This window comes from Camelus dromedarius, chromosome 8 (genome assembly GCF_036321535.1).
Source record: "Camelus dromedarius isolate mCamDro1 chromosome 8, mCamDro1.pat, whole genome shotgun sequence".
Taxonomy (NCBI): Eukaryota; Metazoa; Chordata; class Mammalia; order Artiodactyla; family Camelidae; genus Camelus; species Camelus dromedarius.
Window position 1 is genome coordinate 50,379,686 of NC_087443.1, and position 26,940 is coordinate 50,406,625.

Consider the following 26,940-nt stretch of genomic DNA (forward strand, 5'->3'; position numbering starts at 1 on the left):
TCAGTGATAAGGGGAAACAGGAGACATCTCAGCACAGAATGGACAGAACAAGCTGTGTGAAACCCAGAAAAGACCCCACATGGCCTTTTATTTGGCTGAATATTCTTAACTACAGGCAACTGAAAAGAAGTCTCATTTTTTAAAATGCTACAGAGGATAGCTGAGCATTTTGCAAGTTATTTTCAATTTGGTTTCTTCTTCCTGCTTCACCTCCTGCTCATTTTTGAGCCATTTCAAAGCTTTCCTTAGCAACTCAGCAAAACAGGGGGAAAAAGTGTAGAGTTTTGAAAATTCAGTTTAGTGTCACATCAGCAATTTGGGTTAAGATAAAAGGGAACAAGGACTGGAATATTTATCGTTTAAATGGCAACAGAAATTGCTTTCACTTACCTACTCATTTCTTGTCTTCATGACAAGTTAAATCCTCTCCTATTCACATTTTAATGCTTTTACAGGACACTGTCATATTTTAAATGTTTTTGTTTATCTTCCCTTTTTGGGGGGGGTGGTAATTAGGTTTATTTATTTATTTTCAGAGGAGGTGGTGGGGATTGAGCCCAGGACCTTGTGCGTGCTGAGCACGCATTCTATGCTCTGTCACTTGAGCTATACCCTCCCCCCTTATTTATCTTCCTGATATCAAGGTCAACCTAAACTGTACTTTCCATATGCAAGCAGTGGATGGAAACAGAAGAGAAGGGAAAGGAAGAAATCCCAATCCATGACTCATGTGTTCATTAATCCAGGGCATGCAGATGCTTTGATAAATTCAGCTGAAGTACTGATAAGAGTCTGTTCTGTGTTTACTAAAAGTAATGTTCACTTTAGACACAGAATGTCTGCATTTGCACTTTTAAATCCAGATGTCATTCTAAAAAGTTTCCAGAATATTCATCAAGGATGTTTAGCAGTAGACCGAGTTCGAACTGCACAAGAATTCCACTAGAAGAGTTAACTGATCCACTCATTCAAACTGGTTTCCTCATGTAGTGAATGAATTAGAAGCTGATGTTCACAAAACAAAGTGCTACAGTTAAGTAGCTACCTTGGGGCCCATATTCTCTCACTATATTTTAACGAATAAAAGGAACTATTTCCTAAAGAAATTCTTGCACATGTGCACTAGGAGACATATAAAGATGTTCACTTCAGCAACGTGTAATAACGAAAAACCAGTAACAATCTAGGTGTCATCAATATGTAAATAAAGTGTGATACACTTATATGGTAGAATACTATGTAACTATGAGAAGCAACTAGATTTATGTCTCCAGATAGAGAGAGCTCAAAAACAATGCTGAAGGAAAACTGCCTTAAGGGTGAGCGGAAGTGATGTGGAGGTTGTCACTTCCAGGCCAGAGTATTTAATTACAGGCATGAGACCTTCCAGAGCTTTTCCAGAGCAATGGGAAGCATTCCAGATAGCAGCTGATCTGTCAGCCTGGGTCCTGGAAGCAGTCAGTCTTCAAGACACATACAGCACGGGTATGAAATAAACCTTTGTTCTTTAAACCACTGAGATTGGGTATTGTCTGCTACTGCCAAAGAACCTGGCCTATTCTGACTGCTACTTGAAGTGGAGTGCTGCTTTAACAGCTAAAAAAAAGTGTAGCACTGGCTGAGAGGCCAGGCAGCGGGGAGGGAGGCACTGGGTTTTGGAGGCTGGCAATGCAGCTAGTGAAACCATCATGTACTTGGAAGGAACATAAGGTACCTGAAGAATTAGATCTCATGCGAGAGGCTGAAGTCAAATGTTAGTAGCATGTGTTGGCTACTACTGGCTAATGTTGGCTGCATTTTAAAAGGTGTAACCCTTAAAAGAGAGATGTGCTCAGAAAGTCATTGACTGGTCTACAAAGAAAAAGGGAAGGGAACAATCCATCAAGTCAGACTTGCAGGGTTGGAAAAAGCAGCTGCTTCTTTTCCCTCAACAGATGAATAATAAAACTGGGAAGGGAAAAAGGTCAATTAACCCATAGTTTGGGGGTGAGGGTCAAAGGAAGGGAATGACTATCACCCCCTCTTCACACTCTGAAAGGGTTAAGATGTCTCCAAGAAAAGATGCAGGTAAGGTTGTGGCTTCTGAGTGAATGCTTGCAGTTAGAATAGCTCAGGGGAGAAGAGACTTGAGGTATGGCCTCCCCAGCAAAGCCTGACAGGTTCAAAGAATCATCAATTAAGTCAATAAAGAAAGGCATGGAAGCAAGAGCACAAAGGCATCCTGTGAACATAAGTGTGCCAAGAACTGAGGGCTTGACTACTGGCATATGGAAATAAACCGGAGGTAAAGAGATAAGAAACCTGCTTCCTAAAGAGTTGTCCTACCAAGGAAACCAAGAGCCTGAGCCTGGGAAGGCTGGGGAAACTGTTAAGACCTAAAAGAACTCTGGAGCCCCCAAACCTCCAGAGTCAAGAAGCACCTGGGAAAGCCACTCAGCCCCTTACGGAACGTATATTCTTTACTTAAGATGCATGAGGCTACTGGAAAAAAACCAAGGGCTGAAGAGGACAATGGACCAGGGAAGCCCTCCCAGAGAGAAGAATCAGGACCCCAAAGGGACAGTTTTCACCTACAAGACAGGGATCTCAGAAATGCTTCAGCATTGTAGAATGACCGAGGACCAGTGAATGGATGTGTCTCATTCACCCCCTATTCAGAAAGAATAGCACCATTAGATATTAATATAAGCATGGGGGAGGGAGTCAACGGCAGGTTGACTTTTTTAGTTCAGAAGTTTCTAGATCAAGAGGACCCCCATTCAGAGATGATGTCAAAATGACTTTGTACCTATCACCCCCTAATTTAGCACCTCCTGTGCATCATCCAGATGCTTTGACTGGGTGGGACTGCGGGGGTCTCTCCTTTGGGGAAGGGATGAGTATTTTACCTGCAGGTGACAAATATTTGGTAATCAGAAGAGGAAACTGTGTTAGCAGTCACTAATGCCGCTTGGTTCCCTTCCTTCCCGGCCCATGGGGTCAGACTGCAGCTCCTGGCCATTTTCTAATGGAGCTGGGCAATGTGCCTAATCTTGCCCATGAGCTGGGAATGGAAATGGCGGGGGTCACTTCCAGGCAAGAGCATTTATGGCTAGTGTCAGACCCTGCAGACCTCTTCCTCGGTTACTCTAACCAACAAAATTCAAGATAATGATGGTGCCGCCAGCCAGCAGAGTAAAGATGAGCTAGATTGGAACCCCAGGCACCTGTCAATGGACTTACAGTGTGAATGAGAAATAAACCTTTGTTGTTTTAAGGTACCAAGGATTGGGGGTTGTTACTCCAGGATGATCCTGCCTATCCTGACTAGTATGCTTTCTATCAAAATCTTTGGTTAGGTATTTCCCCCTGGAACCCTCGCTGTCCTGCAGAGCCAGATGCACTGACTGCCAGTGTCACTGATAAACATGTAGGAACTGAGTGTTCATAAAAAGGTACGTGGGTAACATTTCCATCACTCCCCAAGAGGTGCAGTTTTCGAATTCCCAGTTTACCCCTTCCCACCCTCTTTGCCCCCTAGACACTATGGAAATGTTAGCTATCTTGATTGTGGTGGTGGTTTCATTGCTGTTTGCATCTATCAAAATTCACCAAATTGTACATCTGAAATATGTGTAGTTTACTGTACAGGAATCATACCACAATAAAGGTGTTAAAAATAAAATAAAAGGTACATAGACTCTTGCATTTATTTGTCTAAAAATTTCTCCCAATAAGGACCTGAGTTGGCAATCTGATAGTAGTTAAAACCCTGAAATGAATCGTATTCTAAATAGTGGTGAAAATATTTTAGAATTTTATTGGCAGTTGATGGCTTTAAGACAAAGCTTGTTTCTTAAAGACCTTTTCAGAACACTGGAATAGTCACTGAGGAACAGTTAAGTTTCCTGCAGAAAATATCAAGGGTTACACAGGGAACTCCAAATAGCATAAATGAGTAAAGACCAAATAAAAAACAAAAACAAAAAACCAGAAAGAGAAAGAGAGAGAAAGAGGTTTCCTACGATTCAAAGAAACAATTTTAGAGTTAAGGGAGCCTGACAGGAGAAAATCTACCTCCTCTAGAGCAACCAGCCACAGAACTTTAAGAGATGTTCCTGGAGAGGTAAGGCAAGGGTCCCTCCCAAGTATATTTTCTCCTGTGTATAAATTAGGCGCTCAGGGCTAAGATCAGCTCCTCTGGGCTTGCTTGGGTCTGACTCAGCAAACCTGCAGCTGTCACGGACAGTTTAACAGTTCTCCCTAGGTTCACCAAGTTAAAATTTGTTATAATAATTGTGAATAGGGAGTGAAAGGATGGAATTTCATTCTCCACTACTTGTTAACAGATTTGTTAAGCAAATTAATAGATGGAAAAGATGTCTGAGGCTTTTGTAATCAACAGGAAAAAAAAGACTTTTCAAGCACTTTAGAGATACTTTTACACTATGTGAATCCCCATTATGATCAAGTTGCCTAAGAACCCCTGCAAGTTAAAACAAAAACAAAAAAAAACAAAACAAAAAACCTTTAACTTAGATCCAAGTGTGTAATATGAATTATATTTCTTTACAAATTTCCTGAGCGCTAGCCTTCTCTTCACTACGTCTTAATTTGGTTGATAGTATAATGGAATTCCTTGCTAATATATTCATAAAAACACTGAACTTTTAGAGGTGGAAGGGACCTTTGGTTAAGCCCAACTCCCGGTTTACAGATAACAAAACTTAGGGGTAAAAAGATCAAGGAATTACCCAAGGTCAGTCACAATAGGTATAAGAACCTACATTCAGTTTCAGGAGCCAACAAATTCCCCATTTCGCTAGGCTAGTCTGAGTTGTCTGTCACTTGCAACAGAGAGGATTGTGGGCAGGTTTCCTTCCTGAGCTACTTACTAAACTGTAAGATGGAGGTGGACTAACCCATCACTAAAGTTCTGTCTAGTTTTCACATTCCATCACCCTAAATACATGTACACAAAATCCTCCAAAGTCATACTTTTAACAGCATAAAACGTACGAGCTGAAAACCTAACAACTATTTAAGGATCATGAAGAAAATGGTAAATGTAAAATTTAATAAAAGGGTTTCCATAACATTGCAAAGAAACCCATAATTATTGCACACAGAGCAATCTGCTAAACATTACTCTATGCAAAGAAACTTGAGGTGTGGTTTCTTTCAAATTAATGCATACCAGATTTCTTCAGTTTGAATTTCAGTCGCGTGGTTATACCCAGTGTTGGCAAGGGTACAAGAACATAAATACTTACAGGGTACCAAGGAAAATGTAAACTGTTGCAATCTTCCCTCTGGACTATTTGGAAATATATATTAAAAAGCTCCAGATTTCTGTACCTTTTGACACATTAGTTCCACTAAAGAAATAATTATGCATGCATTCAAAAATTTACCTTAAAAAATCATTAAAGATTTACTACTAATAATGAGAAAACAAATTTAATGTCCAAAAATAGAAGGCTGGTTAAGTAAATGATTATCCATTAACACAAAGGAACAATACATCACCATTAAAATCACTTTGTGGGATGGCAATTAATGACATGAGGAGAATATTCATTATATATCATTAGGTGAAAAGTGCAGGTGATTAAATGGTATATTTCATATGATTACAATTTTGTGTAAAAAGTAAACGGCTATTTGTACCCAGAAAACAAGACTAGAAACTTCAGTGATAACAGGTAGTATGGATAGTGAATTAGGGCTTTTTCTTCTTCTGGCTTTGCTGATGATGCTTTTTGATTTTTTACAATCAGTAGGTTTACTCTTCTTAATCAAGAGTTATTTTAGAATTCTCAACCAAAAACTTCTCTGTAACAATGCAAAAGAAAGAAAAAATTGTTCTTACTTTGCTTCAAGGAACTCTGGTCTTGCCCACGAAAAAGCCTGCATTCCTCATCTCAACAGTTCCTTCCTTCCTCAAGCGATACTCTGCCCATATCAAACCTGTTACCGAAATCCATTAGACACAAGCCATCAAGAATGACAGAGAATGGACGGGCCAAGATGGCTAGAAAGAGCCCAGCTCACCCACCTCCTCTGATGAGCACACCATATTTAATTTGCAGAACAGCCATCATTGAGAAAGACCAGAACCGACCAGAAAACATCTTCCACAATGAAAGATATAAAGAAGGAACCACAACAAGATGGGAAGGAGGGGTAGGGTCACAGTATAATCAAGTACCCTACCCCTCAGGTAGGCCACACACAAATGGGAGAATAATTACAACTGCAGAGCTCTCGCAAAGGAGTGAGGCGTCTTAGCCCCACAGCAAACTCCCCAGCCTGGGGGTCCTGCACTGGGAAAAAGAGCCCCTAGAGCATTTAGCTTTGAAGGCCTGCAGGGCTTACTTTCAAGAGTCCCAGAAGAAGGAGGAAACAGAGATCTGACTCTCGACATGGGTACAAAATTCCACATGCTCTGGGATCAGGGGCAGAAGCAGAAATTTGAAAGGAGCCTGGGTCAGACCTACTGCTGATCTTGGAGAGTCTTCCAGAGAGGCAGAAGGCAACTGCAGCTCACAGGCTCTGGTAGCAGCAATTTTGGAATCCTCCCGCCAGCTTATTAGCCAGGCCAAGCAACTAACTGGGTCGGGGGAGGGGACAGGACACACAGCCCTACCCATAAGCAAACAGGCTTAGACTCCCTGAACCCACAGCCACCCCTTGACACAGCCGTTCCCCTGCCCAGGACCCAGCCCCATACACCAGTGTGCAGGCACTAGGCCCAGGATCACCAGGGCCTTCCAGCCAGAGACTCTGAGACCCAGCTCTACCTATCAGTGGGCAGATACCAGCCCCAGAATCCTCTGGGCCCTGGCCTGGACCTCCAACCAGCCTGTTGTAGCCTCGGCACCAGCCTCACCCACCAGTAGGTAGACACCAGACAAGGATGCCCACTCTTGCCACTTTTATTCAACATAGTATTGGAAGTCTTAGCCACAACAATCAGAGAAGAAAAGGAAATAAAAGGAATCCAAATTGGAAAGGAAGAAGTAAAACTGTCATGGTCTGCAGATGATGATTCTATACATAGAAAACCCTAAAGACACCACCAAAAACTACTAGAGCTCACCAATGAGTTCAGTAAGGTTGCAGGATACAAAATTAATATACAGAAACCTGTTGTATTTCTATACACTAATAATGAACTATCAGAGAGAGAAATTAAAGAAACAAACCCATTTATAACTTTATCAAGAAGAAGAAAATACCTAGGAGTAAACCTACCTAAAAGGTAAAAGATCTGTAACTCAGAAAACTACAAGACATTGATGAAAGAAATTGAAGACAACACAATTTGATGCGAAGATATACTGTATTCATAGTTTGGAAGAATTAATATTTTCAAAATAACCATACTGCACAAAGCAATCTACAGATTCAATGCAACCCCTATTAAAATACCAATAGCATTTGCACAGAACTAGAACAAATAAGTTAAAAATTTGTATGGGAACATAAAAGACCCTGAATAGACAAATCAATCTTGAGAAAGAAGAACAGAGCTGGAAGTATATCACACTCCCTAACTTCAGACTGCACTACAAAGCTACAGTCATCAAAACGGTATGGTACTGATAGAATAACAAATACATAAATCAATGCAACAAAATAGACAGTCCAGAAATTAACCCATGCGCTGATGGTCAATTAATCTCTGACAAAGGAGGCAAAAATATACAATGGAGAAAATACAGTCTCTTCAATAAGTGGTGCTGGGAAAACTGGACAGTTACATGTAAAAGAATAAAATTAGAAAATTTTCTAACACCATATACAAAAATAAACTCAAATGGATTAAAGACCTAAATGTAAGACTGGAAACCATCAAATTCCTAGAAGAAAACATAGGCAGAATGCTTTTTGACATAAATCATAGCAATATTTTGGGGGATCTGTCTCCCAACCAAAGAAAACAAAAGCAAGAATAAACAAATGGGACCTGATTTTACTTAAAAGCTTTTGCACAGCAAAGGAAATCGTCAACAAAATGAAAAGACAGTCTACAGAATCAGAGAAAATATTTGTAAATGATATGATCAATAAGGGGTTAATATCTAAAATATATAAACAGTTCATACAACTCCACATCAAAAAACAAACAACTCAATTAAAAACTGGGCAGAAGACTTGAATAGACATTTCTCCAAAGAAGACATACAGATGGCCAACAGGCACATGAAAAGAGGCTCAACATCATTAATTATCAGAGAAATGCAAATTAAAAGCACAATGAGTTATCACCTCACACCTGTCAGAATGGCCATCATCAAAAAGACCACAAATAATAAATGTTGGCGAGGATGTGGAGAAAAGGGAAACTTTTTACACTGTTGTTGGGAACGTAAATTGGTACAGCCACTGTAGAAAACACAATGGAGGTTTCTCAAAAAACTAAAAATAGAACTACCATATGATCCAGCAATTTCACTCCTGGGTAGACGTCTGAAAAAAACAAAAACACTAATTCAAAAAGAAACGTACACCCCAAGTTCACAGCAGCATTATTTACAACAGCAAGGTTATGGAAGCGACCTAAGTGTCCATCAACAGATGAATGAATAAGAAAGCTGTGGTACACACACACACACACACACACACAGGAATACTACTCAGCCATAAAAAGGAATGAAATTTTGCCATTTGCAACAACATTATGCTTAGTGAAGTAAATGAAACAGAGAAAGACATACTATATGTTATCACTTATATGTAGAATCTAAAAAATAAAACAAACTACTGCAATAACAAAGAATAACAAAGAAGAAACAGATTCACAGATACAGAAAACAAACTGGTTACCAGTGGGGAGAGGGAAATGGGGAAGGGCATGATAGGGACTCAGAGATACAAACTACTATGTATAAAGTAAATAAGCTACAAGGATATATTGTACTCACAGGGAATATAACCAATGTTTTATAATAACCTTATTTTTTAATTTTAATTTTATTTTTAATGGAGGTACTGAGGATTGAACCCAGGACCTTGTGCATGACAAGCATGCACTCTACCACTTGAGTTATACCCCACCCCCATATAATAACTTAAAATGGAGTACAACCTTTAAAAATTGTGAATCACTATGCTGTACACCTGAAACATATAATATTGTACATCAACTATGTCTCAATTTTTAAAAATTAAAAAAAAAAAAAAAAAAGAATGACAGGGAAAGCCTGACGCCCAACAGCAGAGTTATTTCGCCAGTTAGATGCTTGACACCAAGGCTCCTCCAGGTCAGAAGAGACCTGATTTACCCATCTATCGTCAGGGAAAGCCTGTATATTAAACTTGGCAATTCAAAACACACTTAAGGGGGCACAGGTGTGTTTGTGGGAATGGCTTGCCGTGGGAAAGGCCACACACCCCTGTGTGACAGTAACCCTTCTTCCACTGGCACAGCCTTCGATCCCCATCAGCTTTCTCCCTCTCACCCAGACAAGGGTGGGAACAAAAGAGCTGATCATATTCTCATCCACGAAAGGGGAAAAGAATAGTGAGGGTTCCTTTTAGAACTTCTGAACCAGGGAGAAGTATTATCCCATCAGCCACCAGAACTAACTTCTGGATTTCACCACCTCTGCCACGCAGGCTCAAACTAACCGTTTGGCACAACAGTCTCAGTACTGTCGACTGAAATAAAATGCACAACCTAGAAGCTGAGAGTTAGCTTTTACTTGGTGGACATTGCTGAGGACTTAAGCCCGGGATGACAGCCTCTCAGATCGCTCTGAAGCACTGCTCTGAAGTGGCAAGGCAGGAGCCATGGTGTATGAAGACCAGGTAGTTGGAACATCAAAAGATTACTGTTTAAAGAAAAAACAGGTATCTCAAGTTAAGGAAGTTAGTGATTTTATGTATGGGAAGGTGCAAAGGTCTGGGTTCCTTGAAATCATTCCTTTGATGCACATCTAGCTATCTAGGACCAGGATCCCGTTCTTTCACACGCCAAGTTTCCTCACGGTGCACCATTCGGGGTGGCTGCAGGGGCTGGGCTGGCTGCTTGTTTGCAACCCGAGTTCCCTCCGCTCACTGTCGGCGGGTGACGGTAGCTGATGGCTTGAATGGTTACAGCATTTCTTGTTTACTAACATGGCTAGCAATATTTTTCTTTCACAGTACCTATAATATTTTTAGGCAATCAAGAAAATACTGCAATTTTTTTTTAAATCAGAAGAAAACATCTGAATTTTCAGGTCAAAGAAATGCTGCAATACATTCATCTTTATACCAACAGAGTCATAAAATATAATTGTATTTCTTTCTTTCTTTTTTTGGAGCAAGGGGCCCACAAATGCAAAAGTGACTGAGTTAAGTGACAAAAGTTAGTCTCTGTTTACATTTTGCTCTACATACAATCCCAGGTTAGAATTGACATGATATCTGACCACAGTCCACTTTGCATTTGCAGTTTGAACTGGATCTCTAGGTTGTGTTTACAATTGTATTTCTTAGAGCAACTTCCATTTTAGTATTTTATGCAACTAAATTTTAAAGTCAAATGTTTCAATTGTATTTATCTTTGAGAACAACTGGCTGCATTCAACCTCATTGTTTCTCAAATTTGCCTCATCGTGAAAACCACCTAAGGCACTTGTTAAAAATACAGAATCCCAGGTCATTGCTGGGAGAGTCCCATGCAGTGGGACTGGAGAAAATGTTTTCAACGAGGGGCCTCTGGAATTCTCATGCGTCAAGTTCAGAACCACTGAGCTCGCCCACTGTGCTAGCCAAATGGAAATGAATGCTCTAAGTAGCTAGACCGCAACTTGAAAGTGAGAATCAGAGTTTGAATGAGCTGCCCTTCCTCGTAACTGCCAGGGCACTCAGGCTGCCAGCTGAGGGCAATGCACGCTAATGACCCGGCAGACATCCGTGTTCCCAGCAGGGACGTGAAAACATCTAATTGCTTGTTAATGAAATTATTTATGGACACTTTAAAACATGAGTGCCGCAGGTGACCTCCATATTTTAAATACAGTTTCTGAAGTTTCCGGTTATCATCCATCCATGACTAAACCCTATGGATAGGAGTCTAAAAACAATCCACATATAATTAAATTTCTTCCGTGCTCTCCACTGTCCCAGTGGCTCCCATTTTAAAGGTAACCACACATTTTCCATCAAGAAGGGAGTTCAGGATTTGCAGATACTAATTACTATTTATAAAATAGATAAACAACAAGGTCCTGCTGTATAGCACAGGGAACTATATATATTCAATACACTGTAATAGCCTATAATGAAAGAGAACATGAGAAGGAATATATATATATGCATAACTGAATCACTATTCTGTACACTAGGAATTAACATAATATTGTAAACTGACTATACTTCAATTAAAAAAAAAAAGAAGTACGCAGTGGCAACAGCACTGATGTATTAAGGTCTTTTAGGTCAGGCAGGCAGACCTTTGATTTGCAACCCATGACACAGACAACCACATGAAATTAGAAGAACAAACAGAAACACCGACAGAAAAGCTATGTTACTTTTTTTTTTTTAAGGTTAGGATTTGGGAGGAAAAAAAGGTCTTGCAGGGCGTCATTCTGGTGGCATCAGTAAATGTATTCTTAGCTTGGACCTGGGCCAAGAAGCAGCAGGGCCAAGTTGGACACTGACATGAGGGGACCTGAAACATCAAACCCATGGGTTAAAAAAAAAAAACATTTCCTTGCGTCTCTTCCCCAAGTCCCTAAGAAGCTCAATGAGATGCAGTTTCCTAAGGTCCTGGAGCCTCTCCACTCCACCTTCTTAGGAGAGAAATCAGAGCAGACAGAGGGCTGGCATTCCAGGGACCACCGAGCTCATCTTCTCTCCATCACCCCCACAGTCAAGCCCTGTATTTCTGTCTCTGGCCTTCAGTAGGGGAAATGATAGGCAGATGAAATTTGTTTCCCATTCCACAGTAATTTCTCAGGCTGAGCAGGCGGGAGGAAAACACAGTTATAGACAGCCTCGGTCATCATCCTAATTTCTCATGAAGAAGCTGCCTGTCCCACCCAATCTAGAGGTAACAGAACGTGTGTATCAACCTTCCATGTGGTCTTCACCTTTAATGACACCACCTTATTCATCTGAAATACAGTCCCCGGACTAAAAAGAAGAATCCATAGTTTTGCGACTGCAGAGATGTGCCAAGGCGACACAAGTACAGTGCATCTACCTCTCTGACTATCTCCACTGCGATCATTTCAGCCACAAGAGCTGATCACAGCGTCCACCCAGGAATGGTCCTTCCAGCTACCTAATGCCCTGCCCTGAGGCTCAAGGTGGTAATCTCATTACCTGCTTAAACAAATCCCAGTTTAAACCACCAAGAGGTTTAGCTTTCTGTCTTGGCAAGCCACGAGAGCATGCTTACTTACTCCAGGGATGCTGTTGACAATTTAATACCAGGGAGTGGTTTAATTAAAGAGGCTTCGGGGAGAACAGCATTGCTAGGCGGCACTGCAGGGCAGAAGAACAGCGCTACCAGAAATGGGCTCTGTCCATTTATCTTTGCTCGACTGTGAAAGCCCAGCAAATCCTTCAAGTCGTGCTGGGTGGGGAATGAGAAAAGATGTGCCGACTACTCACATGGCAATGCAAGCTGAAATAAAGAGGAAGTAACAAGCTACATGCTTATGCACCCATTGATTCATTGTTTGTTATTTTGTTCCTAGACACGGTGAGGCTGTGGCACCGAGTCAGGATGTGGCAATGAACCTGCCCACCGGCACTTACATTCTAGTCCGCAAGGACTGATCATTAATCAAGACAGTCTGGAAAGAAGGAATGAAAACTCTACTATAAGTGAAATCCACACTGTCTAGTACGAGATGGCACTTAATTAAAATAATCCTTTAATATTTACAAATGGTAGCAGCTCTGTGCAAGGTTCCCTCTTCAGCACAGTGACTAGCACAAAGTAAAGTGTGACACTTCCTGGCCATTCAGAACCTTATAATTAAACTGGAGATGATGCTGGAACCCACAAAAAGTTTAAAAATCACAGGATGTTGGTGCTAGAGGGACTTAAGAGCTCTTTAAGGGAAATGCACATCAAAACCACAATGAGGTACTACCTCAAACCCACCAGGATGGCTATAATTTAAAAAAATGGAAAATAACAAGTGTTGGTGAGGATGTGGAGAAACTGGAGCACTTACACACCGCTGGTCAGGATATAAAAAAGTACAATCTCTTTGGAAGACATTCTGGCAATTCTGCAAGAGGTTAGACACAAGTCAATACATGCTCTAGCAAGTCCACTCCTGGGTAGTAGGAGGTCCATGCTTGGGTCCACCCAAGAGAAATGAAAACACATGCCCACACAAACTTTTACTGTTCAGAGTGGCATTACTCATGATAGGCAAAAAGTAGAAACAATCCAAATCTCCATCAACTGATGCATGGATAAATAACATGTATCTCCATACAATGAAATATTATTTGGCAAGAAAAAGGAATGAAGTATTGATACATACTAAGACATGGATGAGCCTTGAAAACACTATGCTAAGTAAAAAGAGCCAATCACAAAAGACCATATATTATATGATTCCACTTATGTGAAAAATCCACACTAGGCAAGTCTGTAGACAAAAAGATTAGTGGTTGTCTAGGGCTGGGAGTTGTGGGGGAACAGGGGAGTGACTGCTAATAAGTTTCTTGGGGGTGAGGAAGAATTCTAAACCTGATTGTGGTGATGGCTATGCTCCATGAATATGCTAAAAACCACTGAACTGTACACTTTAAATGAGTGAACTGTATGTGAATTATATCTCAATAAAGCAGATTTTATAACATATATAAAGCTCTGGCCCAATCCCTTCATTTTATTGATAACTTTTAAAATAGAAATGCCAAATTATAATAGTTACTGAAGAAAATCTTTCCAAAATGCAAGACCCATTTTCTCATATTCTTAAAGAAAATAGAAGAAAGTCTTAGTTCTTTCTCATGCCTTAGGGTCATCTGAGAATCAATTATTGTGCCCACTATATACTGATGCCCTCCAGAACCACATAAACTTGTGCTTCCCAGGCTGCTATGGTCTGAGTTTTCTTCTGTCTCTATTACAGCTTTCTATGTCTTGCTTTTCAGCTAGTGCTGTTAATTTCTTAGCTGTTGTCAGTGTACTGCAATGTTTATCCCGAACCTGCTATGTATAAATGCAGAGAAACCAGAAAATCAAGTCTGTTAAAGCTGTGACTTTGGTAAGAGTAAACAGACTCAGAGAGAGCACAGGAAGTACTCCAACTGTAAAATGCATAAGCATCTCCAATTTTATCTACTTTCCAACAGTGATTTTGGTGGCTCAGAAGTGTCTGCTTCTTTCCAGGTTCTCAGCTGCCTTCTGGGTTATTGCTGCCAAGATGCCAGAGTGATGATCACTGTGATTAGTAATAAATGTTATTTTTTTACCATAACAAGTTTTATCAAGGGCACAGCTAGATATAATATCTAATTGGAAAAAGAAATTAAAACTTTGAAAATATAAATATGAGTATTCAAAATACTTTATTTATCTTATGCCCTTCTCTCTCATTATGGTAAGATTTTCAAACTCTTCAGCATTGGAATTTTTTTTTATTACATCTTAACTCTGGACCTCATACATGAAAGAGATAAAAGCAACATCATTCATTTATATTGGCTTATTTTATAAAATATATCATGTATTTAAGGTAAAGTTAACCAATGAGAACGATGCTGTTTTGCTGAACATAAAGGCTGGAAAATTGTCACTTACAGATAAGAGCTGCAGTTTGAGGAACTTCAGCATCTAATTTATTTCTGAACTGTGGATTACACAGTATGGAGAAAAGCTTCATTCACAGAGAGGAGGTGCAAATCCTAACTGTCTTTGAACAGCTTTCCTTGCAATCTCAGGAGTTTCTTGAATCAAAACTGATTCAGTAGCTTGAAAAGATTTACTGAAAGTGTTTCACAAAAGAGCTGAACACTAAAAATAACTAAACTCCTCAGTTTGCTTGTAATGAATACAAATATCAAACAAAAAGCATCTAAACCTTAAGATAAGTGCTAAAACTCTAGGACAACATTGTCAGGACTTGACAGGTTACCCACTTATTTGTTATTACATAACTGACCTAAGCCAGAGTGAGAGCCTTTGCCAAGCAAATGTGCCTAAGCGTTGCCCAAAATTTAATCGAGAATGGTATACGTGTGCTGAAGTGGTATACTAGCTTGTTCAAATTTATGTGGACATATATGCACAAGTCAAACTTTTGAAAATACTTCAGAGCCACAAACTTGTCAATTAATGATCTGTTCATAAGAATTCAGAAGCTTATTCCAGGGCCTATGAAAACATAAGTTAACCCAGCAGCAATACTGTACCAAGGAACCTTAAGGGCTGACTACGTGACAGGTGCTGAGCTAGGGGCTTCACATGCAACATTTAATTCTCATTGCCCAATGAGGTAGGCAATATTATGCCCATTTTATAGATGATCAAACTAAGGCTCAGAGAAGTTAAGGAACCTACTCAAACACTGGTTAGGCGGTCTCCAGCTTTTTAACTACAGCTTTTTAAGTAGATAAAAATATTTTTAAAGAAGCATTTTGGACAAAATATTTGGAGCCCCTGAAAGTTCTGTTCTGTATATAGATGATGGATAACAAATATCCATGGACTGGAAAACAAAAGATCAAACATCATTTTGTACACCATTACTTACACAACCAGCATAAAAACTGGTATTAGTGATGTTCCCTAAATTATGAGATGATACTAAATGATACTCATTATTCCATCAAAGAAGGCAAGATGTATAAAATGCATTTGAAGCACCTTTTTCATAAAACTGAAAAGAACCACAAAACTGACAAAAGTAAGCCAGTTCTGGCAGTTAAACAGTTAAGAATTCACTGATGTTTAACTGGTTTGATCCCTAGGAATGCTCAACAAACAAGAGTGGTACTAGAGAGATAAAGGATCCTTTTCTTTGTTCTTGGGGTTAACTTGAAATACAGGGTCATGGGTGGAGAGACTGCTTGGAATCTTGAATCTCATAAATTTCAGCAATATCCCTCCTGGTTCAACCCTGAATCCAGCACCTCCAGATTCCCAGGTCTGAGCACAGACCTACATCCTGACTGTCTTCAGGATGAGTGCTAGCTTGCCTACTCTCACCCTAATGATTCCAGATGAAAGAAGAGGGGTGTTATTCCTAACCTCTCAATCTCAGGACAAACACTACATAGGAGATTATCAATCACTTCTTCCAGTGATTTTGTGGTGATCCTAAAGCACCTATTTGGGGGCACAGGATGATTTCATTCCAAGAATGAAGTTTCAAATCTCAGACCATGAAGAAATGGTTAAAAACTAATCCTAAACAAACAATAAAAGGTACTGTTAAAGGAATCCTCCAGGGCAACACAGTATCAGATTTTCATGCATCAACGAAGAAGATGTAACAATTTAAACTGTGCTTAGATAACTGAATTTATTCATCTAATTGTGCCTCAGAAAATACTGTGGTCTCAACTGGATATAACACACTGTCCACACTTTCCAGCAAATAACATTATGGTTATGTTTCTGTGGTGAGATAACTAAAATTATTCACCTAATTGTGCCTCAGAAATACTATGGTCTCGACTGGATATAATACATAGTTCACTTTTTCAGCAAATAACATTACAGTTATGTTTCATTAGAGAGTTCTCATCTTTTAGAAACACATACGAAAATATTTACTAATGAAATGATGTGATATCTGAGATTTGTGTCAGTATCATCCAGTTTACGAGAGGAAGGTTTGCATATAACAGACAAAATAAGACTGGACATGAGCTGATCATTACAGAGGCTGACTGATGAGCTCTTCAGTTAGTTGTACTATACACTGTAGTTTTGTATCATGTTTGAAATTTTACTAAATAACAAGATTTTTAAAAAAAAATTCTAACACTCTCCAAATATTCCTTCAGGACAGTGAAAGGGTAAATGGAGCACACGGAGTTACTCTTGGAGTAAAATGCAAATGGTGGGGCAGTCCCTCTTTTGCCTCACAGATCCTGCTTTGGAACCAAACATACATACCAAGCTCCTTCTCTTGGCTGGGACAAATTTCAACCTGCCCGCCTTAACCAGAAACATGAAATGAAGAAGTTCTGGCAACTCCACCCTGCTGTTTCAGCAGCAATAAATTACAAATCACACTAGAAAAGTATGAGGCTTAAATGGGGCCAGATTCATATCTATTTAAAGAAAAAATTAGGGTGTCCCCCAGTCCACAAGCCATGAGCATGTAACCCAAAATAATTCAAGTAACAGTGAATCATAAAATAAGTGCAAAGAAGCCCACAGCTACGATTTTCCTATAATTACTACTTTGGTACATACATGTATCTACATATCTATACACATAAAGACACGTATGTTGTTTTCTTATCCTTTTCTTGGTTCCTGTGCTTTGTTGCTGTTATATTAGCACCTGTTTGTTCTACCTACTGGGTAATCCAGCTCTGAGCCCAACTGTTTTTTGAGGTAGGAATTTCAGAGGGAGAAAAGGAGGCAGATAATACAGTCGCCCATCCATATTCAAGGGGGATTCGTTCCAGAACTCCAAACCCTCCCTGTCAGTGGACACCAAAATCTTTCGATGCTCACATCCTTTATATAAAATGGCCTATTATTTGCATATAACTTACACACATCCTCTCATATACTTTAAATCATCTCTAGATTACTTTTAATACCTAATTACAATGTAAATGCTATGTAAATAATTGCCAGTGCATGGCAAATTCAAGTTTTGTATTTTGGAACTTCTTGGAATTTTTTTTTTTTCAAATATTTCTGATCTGTGGTTGGATGCAGAATCTGCAGATCCAGAGGACTGACTCTGTAATGTGATTCTAAATTCTACCCTTATACTACAGTGGGCTCTCAAATATTTGCAAATATTTTCTTTCCTGAGAATGACACTCATCCAACTTCTCATCTTCTGGCCTTCTCCTAGCAGAGGACATGGTGAGCTTTTTCTCCAATTCTCTGCTTCAAATGCCTTAATAATTTAGTTTGTATCACTGATGCTCTTGGAGACCTTTCTCTCAGTGACCTGTGACCTGTATTCCAGTCTGTGGTATCCTGGTAAATGTTTAACAACTGGATCTCTGAAAATAAAGCCCTAATTTTCAGCATTTGTCAATTTCCAATGTGTAAATACACCTACTGTGGCCAATTTCAAGCTACCAACACAAGGACATTGAAAGTAGAGTTGGAAGTGACGTGTACAACCAGCCTGTAGGGGCCGGCTCCAGCACACCTCTGGAACTCCTGGTTTGCCCAAGTTGGTCCTGGCATAGTTATTAATGCTACCCTCTACCACTCTTAAGACTGCTGATGAAATATTATGTGGTCACTCCAAAGAATAAATCACACTTGGGCCACTTCCTCACAGTAGAAAACTTCTATAAAAAAACCTCTGGGGACTGGCTTCAGGGTATCTATTTCTATGGAAGAAATACTTCCACAAACATAAAAACTTTTCTTCTATAGTAGGAAACATTTCTATAAAAGGTAAGAAGATGTGATATCCTATCTCCTTGGCCAAACCGGTATTACCTTCCTTCCCCTAAATACACAGCATCTCTTTAGATGTTTTTCATCAAACGTAGGTAAGTTGGAGAAATATGAATGGTAAACAGCCTCAATGATGTTCAGGTCCTCTGACTCATACACACAGTTTAATGACTCAAGGAACTGCCGTAGCATTTGAGTAAAATCAAACCCCGTAACTGTTCAGGCTACACTACGGCTTGTTACCAATTGGTTTAGCACAGTGCTTTGCCCAAAGGGATAATAACTAATTGGCCCTTGTGGGACCCATGGGGACTATTAACTCTCAGGGTTCAAGATCACCCAGGTCAGTCCTTACCTGATCTCCTTCATGTCAACCCAAAGAAGCCACCCTGCAGCCTAAGTTTTAAAAACTTCTGTCAACTCAATACAACCTGTACTGAATCACATGGGTGATGGAGTCTGGCAGGTGAGAATGTGGCTCTTGGTTTTTCAGAGGGTGGGTCAGGGAAAAGTTAAAATAAAGTAGCTATCTTTAAATATCTAATGAGCTGTTATGTGGAAGGTAGATTAGATATATTGGAATGCAGAGTAGAAATTAGCAGATTCTGACTTAGTGTAAGGAAGGATATCTAACATCACCACCCATAATTTTTATTGAGTGCTTATGTTCTGACAGAAGACTCACCAGACTGCTGACCCATACTGAGTTTCAAGGCAACTGCGTCTTTCTCTGCCTCGGACCGCCTATCTCAGGCTGTAAAGGACTTATTGTCCAGAAGCCCCAGAGGACTCCTAGTAACTGGCACTGCCCAGGATGGCCCCAGCTCACAGAGGTTCACGCAGGTCCAGACTGTCTTGAGCCACTATCTAAAGTCCCGTGGCCTCCAATTCAGCGTAGAGTCAAGGCCAGGCACACCAGGTTCACATGCTGCTCTTGCAGGCAACAAGCATCCAGAAATACTCATCTCATCATCTGCCAGAACGAAGTTTGCTGGGCTGAGGGTTAAAAAGAAGGTTCGAGAACTCGATGCAGCTGTTCTGAATTCCGAAGCCTTGTTCAACTCATGCAGCTTTTTATAAAGGAAACGTGTTCCCTTTCCTAATCTTTCCCATTGCTCTCTTGTGTCTATCTGCCTCACTCAAGGGCTGAGATATCAAACAGGAAAGATCAAAGGAAGATACTTCCTCTTTTAAAAATAACTTTGTCCTGACACTAGATTAGCAGTGAAATAAATCACAGTCTTCTTATTCGCAAAGTTGCCAACATCACTTCAGGCAGGGCACGCTTGTACTCGGTCTCAGGAGTTGCAATGGAGCAAGCTATGAAAGTGACAAGGAGGTCAAGATGTGACACAGGCCATGTGTTCTGCTTCTAGAAACCTCAGAGGGAAGCTGGGAAGCTTCCATTCAGGACGTGATGTCAGATCGGGCAGGGTATCCACCCTGAAACCCAGTCCCCAGTTCTCAGTCGAGGATGAAAATCCTGAGATTTTAGAGAGTTTTAAAAGCCCCTATGACTTAATAACAGCAAAAGTATTAACATTAACTACCCTTTACTAGTAGTAGCCAGTATTAATAGTAAAATATCTTTTATTATGCATATACCAGAGGGCATTCTACTCTAGACTTTATCTACATTTTCCACATTTGGTTCTCACAACTGGTAAAATGAACACCGTTATTTCTAGTCAATATACCGAGCCTCTGAGAAGTTAAGCATCTCACCTGAGGCTACACTGTTAGTAAGTAGAAGAATGAGGGTCTGAATCCAGATCTGGCGGCTCCAAAGCTGCTACAGAACACAACCCACACTTCCTGGGAATTCACCATGGTCCTAAGTCTGGTCCCTTGGCCCAGCAGAGTCAAAATCTGAACTCAGATAGTTTTCCCCCTGAGTCCTAGAGCCCTCCCTCTGTTTATTCATCTGCAGAAGGAAGATCATGATAGTATCTGTCTCAGGCCGTTCAGGCTGCTATCACAGAAATACTCAAGACTGGGTGGCTTAAAAACAACAGAAATTTATTTCTTACAGCTCTGGAATTCAAGATCAAGGCATTCGCAGTTTTGGTGTCTGGTGAAAGTCTGCTTCCTAGATGGCTTTTTGCTGTAACCTCTAGAGAACTCTCTGGGCTCACCCTCATGACCTAATCACCTCCCAAATGTCGCATCTCTTAATACTATTACCTTGGGGGTTAGGATTTCAATACGCGAATTTTGGGGGACAGAAGATGTCAATATATAACCTATCTCACAGGATGCTGGAGGAGATAATCTATGTATATAGTGTTTAGGGGGGAGGGTATAGCTCAACGGTTAGAGTGCTTGCTTAGCATGCACAAGGTCCTGGGTTCAATCCCCAGTGCCTCCATTAAAATAATTAACCGACTAAATAATTATCTCCCTCTCCCCCTCAAAAAACCCCAAACAAAATTTAAAAATTAAGTGTTTAGCTTTCTGGCAACATTAAATGTCCCTTAGTGTTGAATACTGTTAACTTCCACACACACATGAATGAGCTTTTTGCCAAAGGTGTACAGATTGCATCCACTTATCTTTTCTACACATTTTACAGAACACACTTCTTTTCCCCCAAATAATATGCTTATTGTGCCTTAAAAGAAAGCCAGCTAGCTGGCAATGGAGTTGAGACTTGGTTTTGAATTCTAGCCCTGTCATTCACTGTCTTCAGGTAGGTTGCTTCACTTCTGAGCCTTTCTTTCCCCATCTGTAAAATGGAGCGTGAGAGTAGTAATCGCACGCTTTTGTAAAAACATGTACAGAGCAATGGGGCACAAAGCTGTTGCTCAATATGGCTACGCTAATTACTCAAAGTGATTAGGTACTCACTATTGTCACGCGTCTTTTCACTCTTTCTGAACTATAGAGGAATCTGTTAGAGGGCCAGATCATAATTTTGATGTAACTGCCTCTAAAAATAACAATCTCTCACCCCTTGGAATCTTCAGCTGCTTTCAAATATATTCCCAAGGAGAAAACACAGACACACGTGTGTGATTAGCCAACTCTAAGCATCTAAAAGATGTCATAAATTAAGTAATGAGATACCAAACTTGACAGCTGCACTATCTAGAGAAAAGGTCTACTTAGAAATTCTGTGTGCCATAGCTGATAGAGAATATTGTCAGTCCAAGGTGAACAGTGGCCTACATAGTAAAGCTAAAGCACCTAATTAAGTATAATGGAAGTCAAACCTTGATTGATTTTCCTGGTAATTGGTTTGTATTAACACACACACACACACACACACACACACACACACACACACACACACAATTGAAAGTCAGGCTATCACACACATACAAAAACCAACCCCAACCTGCTAATTAAAACCAGTACTCTTTTGTTTCCCTACCAATTCTGTCTCCAAAAACCATGCTGGATTTTGCTCTATTCACTTGTTGAATGTCCCACATGTTAAAAATTAACAGCACTCTTTCCACCTTTGGTTACCATGCCAAACACAATATGCTTTGTATTAATGTTGAAACTCACTTACTGGTCTTTTGGGAAAAGTGGTGTTCATGTGCCTAACAGACCCTGATACCTGACTTAACCACTTGGACACTGGATAATTGGGCCCTTAAATTCTTAAATCTCCAGATCAAATGTGCATCGTACAATTCCTAAGTACACTGACAAACTTGGGAATCTGACCTTACCTCAGAAGGAATTCTAGAGTGTGCCCTTGCTTTCCATCTTAGTCTTTTGCTCTTGATTTGCAAAGCTCCCCGTCCATCTAGAAGTTCTGATTATGTTTAAAAAATGCTCTATGCACATACAACTAGAAAATTCTACCTATTTATCTCTTTATTCTCATTTTTCTATCTGAAGTAGGGGAAATTGTAAGTGCCACAGCTAAATATCCCAGTATTTGGAAAATTGAAGCCTTATACTTTCACAATGGTGGTTAGCTAAAACTGGTAACAGATTTGGGTTCCTTCAGTTTCTACCCATGAGTGTGTTACATGCATAATGAACTCTCACCCATTTTCTGCAAGTGTTCTATCTAGATGATCTAAGAATTCAGAACTTTCACCAGGAGGCCGCAGGCACTGATCCAGCCCTCATCCCTGCCTGTTGCCACACACTGGGCAGGAAGAGGATAGCGCACATCCTTGAGTCTTCTGATGAAATGCAAATATTTGCCTTTCTGCAGCTTAGTGTTTGGTGGCTCAATTATCTCCTTCGCATTTTTCTCCTCTCTTCACTAGTGTGGCTCATCTACAAGTGTCCTTAGGATCTAAAATATCCAGGATTTCAAGGCAACAGCTATATACTATTGTGTGCCATTTCTGTTTCTTCCATTAAAAGTATATATTCACCAATTTCACCAAAAATAAAGACTTATGTACAAAGTTGTTGCTACAGCACTGCCTATGATACATAGAGATGCTAGCTACAGCCTATAGCTCTGAGAGACAGGTTAAATTAATTATGGTATATCTATATAATGGAATGTTGGGAATATGATACAACCATTAAAATGTTTTAATGCCGTAAGAAAAATAGCATAAGGCAAAAATAAAAATTTAAAAAAAATGCTAAAAAAAAAAATGTGGCAGACCAGATAAGTAGGGAGAAGTCATGTAGGAAGAACTGTCGGTTCTGAATTATCTTAGAATTTTTGAAGGTACAAGAAGCAACACTTGAAGACCATCCAGCCAACTGCAGCACTCCAAGATGAGAGCTAACTTGTTTAAGGTCTATAGCTGCTAAGTAGCAGAGGAAGGTAAAGAAACCAAGGAAGTTCGATGAAGCAGTTAGTCTTAGAAAAGCTTTCCAAGGTTAAGCCGAGTGAGTGAGGTGATGGTAATTTTGATGACAAAACTGGACAAGGTTCCCCTTTCCTGATTTAGCAAAATTACCCTGCCACTATTCTGATTTTTGGACTACAAGATTATGAATATTCCTTGCACTGAGGGGTCAGATTTAAATTTTTTGAATAATCAAAAACTACTAAACTGTTTCATTCCATTCATTGCTATTAAAGATTAAGTATTTTAATGTGTATTGCACACTATCCAAAATACTACCAGATAGAAACACACTTGCCCACGTATGCATTCCAGGTGCCTATATGAGTGAAGTGATATCTGACTGCCCTGAAACATCTCTGGTTTGGAGAGGAGCAGGTGTCTGAAGTTGTAAATTCTAAGTAAGAATTAATTATTTCTCCAGCTTTGCTTCTACCACTGACATCCTCTTAAGTTGCATTTAAAGCATGTAAATAACTGCTTATGTAAAAGCTATCAGTCATCAGAAAAATAGGGATATGCATAAGTCTAAGTGAGTTTGTCTTAGATTACCTAAGTATCAATTGATTGGGCAATATATATATATTTTTTAATGAAAAGATACCTGAATGTTAATAGGCAAGGTATAAATATACTAAATTAAGCCTGATTTTAACAAATAAATTGTGGTAGTAAACAGCAGATGTGACTCAGAACATTTACATTTATTTCAGAAATGTTTGCTCAAATTTGAGAAAAGAAAACATTGTGGGATAATGAAAAGTCAATTCTGATGAATTTTTAAAAAAGTTTATAAATAAGTATAGTCACTCAACTTAAAATAACTAAGGTTTTCATTTTTTAAAAAAATACACTACTTTAATTCCTGACAAAGCACACAGGCATAAAGTTATATTCTTTCGTATTCTAAAATACTTCCTGTGGATTTGCAAGCAAAAGTTAAGGCTCAAGATTATTTTTTCTATCCCTTCATGCTATTGTTAGGAGAGTGTATTTTCAATTCCTCAAAAATTATTTCAAAAGCTGTTATACACTCAATTAAACATAGACCATTTAAGTTATACTAAATACTATATTAAACAAAACTTCAACACACTTCTCTTTTGTTAATTTACATTGCAAACTCTCATACAATTTGCTAATGTAAATCAGAGAAATAACTGAAATGTGGCTTCAAAAGAAGTAAAACAGGTTAATAAATCATAAGTAATCACTATTAAATCCATAAAGAAAGTCATTTTCTAATTAGACTCTAAAACAAGAATAAAGAGAAATTCAGATGTTAGATGCCTTCTTTACAACCTTAGCTAATCTGCTTTGTGGCTTCAAAGTTCCCCAAAAGACCTTAACTTTCGACCTAAACATTTCAGACCTACAAAACACAAGTATCAGAGTTACCACATCCCACAGTCGAGTTAAAATGCTTTCCAAAGTCTCAGAGACTTTAATTGAATGCAGAAAAGCTAAGAGTCTAAATTGATAAACAGAAAGAAACAGAAAAAAGTGAAGCTGTTTGCCAAATACCAAGCTTTTACAGACAAATCCAAAGCATATCTAGTAATTTCCCTGTATCTAACAGGGAAATCTAACCTATATGCAAAAGATGCATGTTTGAATACAATCACTTATTAGCATGCATACTACTTACTTTGCTTTTTGCCATTTATAAGCTTCATTAAGACCCAGAAAGAGGTAACCAGTTGAATGAAGTTCGGCTCAGATAAGAAAAACCAACTGTAAACTCAATCTACAAATTTGCATCTCAGAACATCCAGCGGGGAAGGGTCTCTTTACAAACTAACATTATATACAGAAGCTTTAGATTGTGAAATAACGCGTTTCTACTTTCTGCGCTGTACCAACAGAAACTCTCAACTCTACCTCCCCACTCCCAGAAAAAAAAAAAATACACCTCCAATCTTCATTGGTCCACATAGTTCCGGCCCACATGGTATCAGTGGGTGTGTCCCTCCCAACAAGTCCTCTCATTGGCTGCGAAGAAACCGCGTTTAATAGGCTGTGATTTGGGGGGGGTTGTCAAACTCCACGCCTCCAGACCTCGCGCTCGCCAATAGACCCAAGGAGCTGGCGGCTTCTCTGCGATTCAAAGGACAGGCTGGCTGCTTGAGCGCCAACCCCAGAAAGACAAGCTCTGAGAAGGGAAAGAGGCGGGGGGCGGGGGGGGGGGCAGTTCTGGCTCTCCCCGCGCAGCTCTATCCTTACTCCCGGACCCCACCAAATGTTAACACACGTGCATTCTCCCAAGGACAAATTAGAAAGGCGGCTAGTGCGTTCGCCTTCTACAGAGCGGTGACCCAAGGAGCAGCTCAGGCTCCGAGTCCAATCGGCCCATTCTACAGATGGAAGCAAGCGGGTCAGCCTCAGGCGGCAATCTGTAATGCTTCGCATCCCTGGGGAAAGAATCTGTCCCGGGCGCCCCCTCGGAGCCGGCGCTCGACTGCCGGCGCTGGGGCGCACAGGGCGCGTTCCGGTGCACGCCCCGCCACTCCCCGGTGCCGGGCTCCGCGCTGCGCCTGCCTCCCGGAGGGACTTACGCGGCCTGTTCTTCCTTCCCGAGTCCATCCTCCTCCGCAGCCGGCATTTCTTGGCCGGGGAGTCGTGCTGAGGGGGCGGCGGCTGTGGCTGGAGCTCGGGCTGGAGCGGGAGGCGCGGGGGCCCCGCGTCCCCAACGCCTGCGGGGCCCCGACCGCAGAGGCGCGGCAGCTGGACCGGCGTTGGGTGGAAGCCGTTGTGCAGCAGCCCATTCACGGCTACAGCGCCGGCGACGGCGGGACTGCCCGGAGCGTGCGGGTCCGAGCGCTCCGGCAGCCCGCCGTGGTCGCCCATGCCAAGGGCTGGTGGGGCGGAGCGCGGGCCCCGGCTCAGGCGGCCTCGCTGGAGGTCATTCTCGGTCGTCTTTATTTCCCCGGATCTTCCTCGCGGCTTCCGATTCAGCAGCCGCAGAGCCGGCGCCGGGGGATGGCGAGGCTGGCGCTCCTCCCCTCCTCCCGCCGGCTCCCCCTCCTCCTCCGCGCCCTGCCCCCCGCGCGCCGGCCCCGCCGCGCCGGCCTGGAGCATGCCCGCTCCTGGCGCGGAATCGGGGATCCCCACGCACCCCCAGGCGGGGCCCACGCAGCCCGCCTTCCCCGGATCCCCCACTCGCGCGACTTCAAACACAGCTCCTTCGCCTCCCAGACCTGTCCCCGTTACTGAGCATGCCCAGTACTGCCCGCCACCGCCACCGACAAGCTTCAACATGGGGACTGAAGTTCTCCGGCTTTATGAAGAAGAGATGGGAGGGTTGGGCTTTGTATGGCGGAGCGAGCCCAAAGAGGACTGGGCGAGGCAGGCGCGAGAGGAGCTAACAACTTTGGGAGGAATGCAGGGGGAATGCAATATATATTTGCAGAGGTTTGGGTTTGTTAATCCTGTCCCCAGTGAGCTAGATACCTTTGCAAGGTCATTCACGTTGTCCCCTCCTCCCCGAAACCTTTGTGGGTGAGTGTGTGAGAGAGTCAGTGTTAAGTGACCAAACTACTCACTGGCCTGAGGGGAGGGAGGAGAACGATTATTTATAGAAAGGTAGGAGGATTTGGAAAGGGAGGG

General features: G+C 41.0%; 1 protein-coding gene across 4 annotated transcripts in view; it reads right to left on the bottom strand.

Annotated features, from left to right (window-relative positions):
- Positions 1-26,940, bottom strand: part of PANK1 (pantothenate kinase 1) — a 104,666-nt gene that overhangs the window by 27,127 nt on the left and 50,599 nt on the right. Inside the window, exon 1 of one of the 4 annotated variants that reach the window (XM_031461374.2) lies at positions 25,890-26,896. The exons of 1 other annotated variant lie outside the window; for it this stretch is intronic. In XM_031461374.2, the coding sequence (XP_031317234.2) occupies positions 25,890-26,592 (703 nt within the window). In that variant the 5' untranslated portion in view covers positions 26,593-26,896. Of the gene's footprint in view, positions 1-24,982; positions 25,502-25,889; positions 26,897-26,940 lie in introns of those variants that run through there. 2 more of the 4 variants (XM_064488201.1, XM_064488199.1) reach the window with 2 other exon arrangements.